Source organism: Aspergillus viridinutans, assembly GCF_018404265.1.
Source record: "Aspergillus viridinutans IFM 47045 DNA, scaffold_2, whole genome shotgun sequence".
In the NCBI taxonomy this organism is placed as follows: Eukaryota; Fungi; Ascomycota; class Eurotiomycetes; order Eurotiales; family Aspergillaceae; genus Aspergillus; species Aspergillus viridinutans.
Window position 1 is genome coordinate 4,185,124 of NW_025091218.1, and position 8,040 is coordinate 4,193,163.

An 8,040-nucleotide genomic window follows, 5' to 3' on the forward strand; every position below is an offset into this window, starting at 1 on the left:
TCGCGGGTCATCTTTCACCTGGGGTGTGTGGGTACAATCTGATTATGTAACCAAATCCTGGAATGCCTATGGTCAAGCCATCGCACTTCCATATTATTCCCTTTTCCTTTGCCCTGGACGAACAAGTATCCCTGCAAACAAATTTATTTTCAAGGTTTAGGCGAGCTCAGCCCCTTCCTACTAGTGACCTATCCACTGAGCAATCTTACAGTTTAAGCGTCCCTGGTTGCAATAGCCGAAACAGCGAACGGGTTTGCAGTGAAGGTACCGTTGGGATCAGCCTTATCCCTTGCCCTACCCAGTTTCTGGTACTTGTCCGCATCCTCATAATAACATTTCCAAATCTCCTGCTTCCCCAGGTCCCAGTCACCATAAGACCCCCAGAGCAAACGTCTGTCCTGCTTGCTAAAAGGGCTCGAGGGACCAACCATAATGGAGTCATTCTTGGCCTGCCATTTTTCGGCATACTCTTTATACTTGTCGCCCGGTTCATGAAAGCAGTCTAGCACCTGGACAACCGATGTGTCCCTCCAGCTGTAAGAGGTGCCGTTATCCTTGTTTAAATAGAAACGCGAATTGTCGCCTCCATAGCATTGGATCTGCACTGAAAGCTTGCAATGTGTGTAGACTTCGTACTCCTTGTCTCCCGGGTTATTATCGAGCAACTGGTGCGGGTTATAGATCAAGTCGATGCGATCAACCACACAGTCGACCCAGCCGTCCTTTTCGAGAGTCTTCGAGTTCGTAGAGTAGGTGCGCTTGACGTAAGGGAGATCAAACTCTCGCTGCTTGGGGAAGATCCATCTTCCAGTCATTTGAGACATGTCCTCTTCGAGCTCGTTGATGAGGAGGGTTTCGTTTTCGAAGAAACCCTTCAGGGCCCGGAACTTGTCGAACCATTGACCAACACTCTCGTCATACTTGTCATCTTTGCTGGTTGGGCACCACTGCGCATAGAGCACGATGATGGCGGGGAAGCTGCCATTCAGCCAGTCAAGAAACTTATCCGCGAGGGCTCCCTTGATCTTATTTTGAATGCGTTCCCATTCGTCAGCATTCTTCAATGTGGGGAATAGCATCGTGACGGGAAAGTCGGTACTGAGGACGCTCACACAGAGGTCAAAGCCTCGCGGGACATTGCTATCGTCAGCCATTTGTGCGACTGCAGTAAGCAGATTTTTGAGGACGTCTGGAGAGTAGATCCAGAGTCCTTTAATACCATGTGGTCCCTTGAATCCATCTGGACCTGAAACTGTCCCCATGTAACTCTTGGCCTGATATACTTCGACGATATAGTGCGTGATGATGCCAAAATTACCTGGACTGCCCCCGAGTACGGCGTAGAAAAGATCGGCCTCGTTCTCCTTAGAGACGTCTCGAATGACACCGTCATGACAGACCATACGAATGGTTCTGATATGATCGCCAAAAAGGCCAAAGCTACGCCCAAGTTGGCCATAACCACCAGTCTGACCATGCCCACCCAGATATACGTAAGCGCACTGTCCGTGGGGGACAAACAGTTGGTGGTGCTTGAGATATGCGTTGAAGTCCTTGAGTTGATTGCTGACGCCAACGTACACCAGTGCTCTATCCTGGTCAATGGGGTCGCGGGGATTCAGAACCATCAAGTCCTTGTATGTGTTGCTAAGGTCGATCTGAATGTTCTTGCCACTGGTAGACGATGCACCACTGTACTGGTGACCACCACTCTTGATAGCGATAGCGACTTTGTTCTCTCTGGCCCAGTTCACAGTCTGGATGACGTCTTCGTCTCGTTTCGGCTGAACGATGAGATCTGGGTACATGTTGTGATCATCCTCGTGAGTTGAGGTCGCATATTGCTGGTTGAAGTAGGCGTAGTCCTGTTTCTCAGCTGGAGTCCCATCGCGGGAGTATTGCATCCCCTCAAAATCTTGAATTCGGACCATGATTGCTTTCTGAAAGAAGTCAAATACACAATTGACTAAAGTCTGGTGGACACGCTTCAGACGCGAACGACACCCAGCCTTATACGTTTCAGGAGTGCTTGGGAACACGAGTAGATTTGGGGGCGTTCAGCCGCTTCGGTGATTATGACATGATATCTGTAAATTCAAGTACTCGTCATTGATATGAATGCATCAAGGCACTGCATCACTATCATATAATGATGATGTATATCTATTGCACTGTTGCTAAGCAAATCTATGGTAAATCACATTACTCTTGCCACAGTTGCAAAGGGGTGCAAGGATCTATCAACTAATTCATTAAGATAGTGGCATTTATATTATGCCAAGAGACAAGGAGGTGCTGCGTCTCTGCTGCGGAACAAGTTAGCCTTTGGTATGGACCAAAGATACGCCAAGCGGTGAACAGTGGGCCTAGATTGATCGTCCTAAGTCTTTTCGGGAACCGAAAAATCTTAAATAGATAGTCTTACTGTTTGCAGAATCATGCCAAGGCCTAGAACTTGAGTGACACTATCTGGCCGAAGCAAATATGTCACGACTGAGGTAGTAGGTATTACCACAAGTGACATGGGCAGCGGTATCTTCCCAGAAAGAGGCTGGCAGCACTCGGCATATATCTATCTCATCGGATATCAGCCACAGCCTTCTTCCACCAGTACCGACTCTGTGGACTACGATGGCAGTCATGATGTCTATGTGGATGACCCAGCAAGGTATCGTATTGAGCCACACTTTAAGAGTGAGACAAATTAGCAAAGTTATGCCTGGCTTGGTGGTCCAGGCGCAGGCGGCGTCGTCGGCCATTAAATGAGTATGTAGGCTATTTTGCATTAAACTAAAAGTGCCTCCCTATACACTCTCCCTCGCTGTTGGGAAAACCGTGTTAGCCATTCCGCGATAATCTTATTTGCACTGTAAAAGCATAAACGCGGAATGTACAAATGAACAAAGGTGTGAATCTATCCATCTGGCACTAGCAATGGTATCATGCACAGAGTCCATATTATTTCCTATACATCCAGTTGCTGGAGCTACTACCCACCTCAGCACTTACAAAGCAAATACTACCTATAAAGGGTGAAATAGCCGAGAAAAAGAGAGGAATACCTGGCGCTGCCATAGCTTAGAGGAATATGTACACAAGGTCTTAACAGGCCTTGGCTGAACGTTTCCTTATTGTTTTTTCTGAAGTCTGCGCAACTAAAAGAAATCAAGTTCTCAACGAAGATAGGCTAGTCACTAGTGCATGCGGGAAGAGATAAGCTTATCGGTCAGCCCCCACTCCTATAGGTCCTCTGAGGCGGCTCGCTCGGCTGTGGATTGCCCGAACTATAGATTACTAAAGCTGAACAACGACAGGAATGGCTCGGGCGAATAATATTGCGGAGACGTGGAACTATGGGGTGGATATGGGGGCTCTTACGTGATCCAGCGTGGTGTCTTCAGCCCATTTTGTCAGGGTGGGTACTACATTGTTGGAATCACTATATCACTATGACGCAGGGGATACGCAGCATAGCTGTAGATTTGGAATTAAGGGTGATACTGTAACTCGGTGCGTCTTCCTGCAGGTGCACCAACTGATTTATGGCATTTCTTATGCAATTGTCCACGGAACATTGTAGTGTATGACCTAAGAGACATTTACGTTTAAGTATATCATGACGTTTAGTATCATTAATGCTAAAACTTAACCAGGATCCAAGAGCTCCATGAGGTCAGAGGCTAGCTTATCATACCAAAAACGGCGTTAAATGTCTACCTGGTCGACCTATGGACGATTCTAGACAGGTCGGGTCACGACTCATTAAGTTTGGATTACATGCCATTTATTGACACTTGCAGAAGCCCACATACTTTGCGTAACCATGAAGATGTCCATATCTTAATTTAAGTATAGAGTACAGGCCACAGTGCCAAAAAAGCCACTGTTACAAACCTTAAACTTTTAACTGTAAAGCTCCTATAGGCTTGATATTAGATTACTAGCGGCCAATCTTTGTATGGCACAGTTTTTCTACAAAATGGCCCATTTGACTCAAAATGGAGAAGAGGATTTCTCAGGGATGCATGTGGGGTATAAATGATGGTACTTATTACCACTTACTACGCTACATTCAAGTTCCTACCATTTTCTTCATCCCAGGGTGTCTGTGATCAGTCACAATATGAAGTCTAGCATGAACTCCGTGAGGTGGCCCTACTACATATCCCAGCTTAAGAGTACGCCGAGAGTTCAAGTAAAGCAAACAAGTACGGCTGGCACAGCGCGGTCAATTACTTCTCGATCGGCCAGAATAATCCGCAGTGGGAGCTGAAATGCCTTCGAAACCCTGCGGTTCGGATGAAAGTGGAAAAAAAAGATTGCTGGCTCACTTTATTCCATTGCCAGAATTCTAGAGCTGGGTACTAGACGTCAGCTAATTACCACGCTTAGTCGCTTAGCTGGCGGCCTATTCACTATTCTCTTACGATGGCCAGCTCAAATCTTGCATGAGCATCAAGATACGTTAAAATCTTGCTGTAGCCCTGAAACCTCATGACAATAATTGTGTAACGGGCCAATATGAGATGGAAGATTGAATCATTACACGGGCGACCTGATAACAGTAACAAATGACGAGATCTTTCACAACCTGACGACCACTCAATCAACTTGATGTACATAGTTTTCACTTAATTATCGTAGGAGACCATACGATACTTCTCGAGGGAAAATATGGAGCTTTTAATCATGCTAAAAGCAAAACTATACGACAGCCCAGCCTTTCTCTCAAGACTTAGCTTGCTTGTTTCTGCTTTTCGCTTTTTGCTGCTCTTGCAGGACTTTCATGCAACTTTTATTTCATTCTTAGTCCTCAAGTGGCTAGAGATCGAGTAACCATGCGATATCAGAGCTTTGTCGGTCACATCGAAGGCTTCTTGTTGGGTGTGAGCCTAGAAAGCATATCAGAAAGTGCTAATTATGTATCTCCTAGATACACGGGGACATACCTAAGAGAATTGAAGATAACCATTGCGATTATTGATCCTCTCAGCCAGATTCACATCCCTTTCATGATAGTCACCTGCGTCATCTCGCAACTCCGCTCTCAAGACAGGCACATGACTACCACCCTCTTCAGGATTGAATCTGATGTTTCTTGACTCCCGAGTGAAATCATGCCCACCCCATTGGAAGCTTCCTGCCATAGCATCAGCAAGGGAGTCATTTAACAATTATGCCTCACAATACCTCTGCTGTCTCCAAGGCAATTGTCCAGTCGCAAACTGCTTGGTTTCCAGCAGTGGTTATTATCCATACAATTGCCAATGAGATAGGTATCCTGTCCCGAGCACTCAATATGAAGATCATGGGTTGCATTCATACTGTTCAGACTTTAAACCAAGAGATATAAAGAACCAGTTTAATGTTCACTATGTATTTTACTGAAGTAACTGGTGATTAAAGGAATATTTATACCTTACACATCCATAATGCATGGTTGAGCTCAGATGACATCTCTCAGTCACTATGACATATTTGCTGTCGTTCTAGAGACCAGATGGCTTAATGAGTTATTGTCCTTTGCTCACTGAAAACGGAATCTATCAAATGTCTATTGCCGGAGCCAAATAAAATAGAATCAGTCTAGTCTGGTTCCAAAATAGTCATGCCATATCCGCAGGTCTTATGATTTCCTTTGCATACCGAAACCTAGAACTCTGTGGCCAACCCTCCAGTATCTCTTGTGGAGGGGCTTAGCTTACATAGGTTAATTGAACTTGAGTATTATCCAATGGGTTTCTGTAGCATAAAAAGAATAGAATATATCTGAAAACTGCTTAGGAAATGGTGATTCCGCACTCAACACAGCATTATACATTTTTAACTTCTTGCAGCAGCTCACTTACCCAAAGGAGAATCTTAGTTCAGAAAGATATATATGACACCCTACTGTGTTAAGCAATGAGGCAACTGTACTGGCTGCTCGTGGTTGTTTATAATATCAGGACAGGGAGGGAAAATATCTCTAATTGTAAGCAGCAGCCCCAAGGATAGATTCAAACTACAATCAAACCTTTCTCAGTGAGAGGCAAACCGAATACTTGGCCAGATGCAGTATCTCACAGAGGCAGATAAGCAGCAGAGTTCACTCAACATATTCCATAGGAAGTTATAGGCCTGATGGTTTGCATCACGGGAGGCAAAGCGAGGACTAGAACAATGATATCATCAATGCCTAACAGTATACTTTATTTGGTCTGTACTTTATTTCCCACTTTATCCAATAAGAAAGTCAAAAAGATCAATAAAAGAGAAATTATACTTCCTCAAATTACTGTGGCCCGTCGAGCAAGCCTAGACATAGATTCCTTTGCAAACCATGACTACCAAAGACCATCTAAACTCTATTCGCCTTTCGCCATGCAAAGCAATAGGCTAAAAAGATAGAAGAATCTAGACTTCTTAAAGTGAAATCTCATACCAAAAGGCAAGGAAAATAGAAAACAGTGGCTCCGGTGCAGCATAAACTTATTTACAGTAACAGGAGGACAGCTGGGCAATTTGGAATCCATATTGATCTTTGTATACATGGTATTGGACAAAGTGTTCAAAAAAAGGTCAGACCTTACTGCATCACCAAAGGCAGCTCATAGTGCACTCCACCCGGGAGGTAGTGGAGTGAAGGGATGATGCATTTTCCTGTTTGATACTTGAATAGTTAGTTACATTTCATTGTCCTAGCTTAGTCATCCTTGCCTGCACGCTCATTAACGTAATTCCCAGGTGAGCCGGCCACCCTAGCGAGCCGGCCATCTCTGTATTCCATATAAAATGGCACCCTTCAAGACTTTGATATCTCAACAACCACGCATCTACAGGGGCTAAATCTAGGCATGAGGTATATTATAGTTATATACTTATAATCTATATCCTCCTTGTATATATATACATGTAGCTAACATAAAATACACCTGTAATTTTAGTAATTTTATCTTCTAGATATTAAGAGAGAGAAATAATATTTTAGCATCCTAAGAAAGAGTATTTATATACTTCAGACTATATATATTCTAAATATCTTACTTAGATAATAGCATATGTGACTATGGTTAAGATATCTAAGCCTTGACAAGTGCCATTTTATATGGAATACTGTAAGGATAATCCACTGGACAGGGTAGATAAGCCTGTTGACTAGGTAAGCCTCTTGGAAACGATAAAGGATAGGGTACTTGGTTAGAATTAGGCTGGCCGTAGGGAAGGGAAATCCCATGGGAAATCCCTTCCCATTGGGAAATGGGTATCCCATATTAGTTTCCCATCCCATTTTGGGATTCCCATGGGATTAGGGTGGTTATTTTCACGGGTTGGGCCGGGTTCCCCTATCTTTAGAACCCAACCCGCCGGGTTCGGGTTCTAGATTTCTAGGGCCCAAACCCAGCCCATAACCCGCGGGTTCTAGGGTAGTGAACCCAAATAGAACCTAAAGAGCCCAAAAATCATTCTCCGCCTGCCTAATCTAGTTAGTATGTATTTAATTTTTCAATACCATACTAGTATCTAGTATATATATATATATATAATATGATTATATATATAAATATAGCATATTAGTATAGAATCTAATGTATTCTAATTACTAGGTATTATAATTAAAACCTATTTTTAGAACCTAAACCCTAGATGGGTTCTAATTCTAGAACCCAACCAGCCCATGGGCCCTAGAACCTGAACCCGAACCCAGCCTATAGCGGGTTCGGGCCGGTTTGGGTTCAGGTTCTTGGGTTGGGTTTAACCACTCTACATGGGATTTCCCATTCTTATCTAGATGGGATGGGATTCCCATATTAATTAGGGAATCCCATATATCTAAGGGATAGGGAAATGGGAATCCCATTTATCTAAGGGGTTGGGATGGGATTCCCACTACTAAGGGTAAAAAGGGAAGGGAATAGAGTTGCATAACCGAACCGCAAAAATCGAACCCGAACCTCACCGAACCCGGAGTGGTTTGGGTTCAGTGCCTAGCCTAGGGAACCGCACCGGTTTTGATTTCTCTTGGCACCGAATCGAATCCATTAGGGGAAACCGTCGGTT

The 8,040-nt window shown here is 44.1% G+C and overlaps 1 protein-coding gene across 1 annotated transcript; it reads right to left on the bottom strand.

The window, feature by feature from the left end:
- Positions 1–212: 212 nt before the first annotated feature.
- Positions 213–1,931, bottom strand: Aspvir_004883 (FAD-binding oxidoreductase; the record flags this gene model as incomplete). The annotated part of the gene is made up of 1 exon (XM_043268105.1): positions 213–1,931. The coding sequence occupies one exon, from the start codon at positions 1,929–1,931 to the stop codon at positions 213–215; it is 1,719 nt and encodes a 572-aa protein (XP_043124040.1).
- Between the last annotated feature and the right edge of the window lie 6,109 nt (positions 1,932–8,040).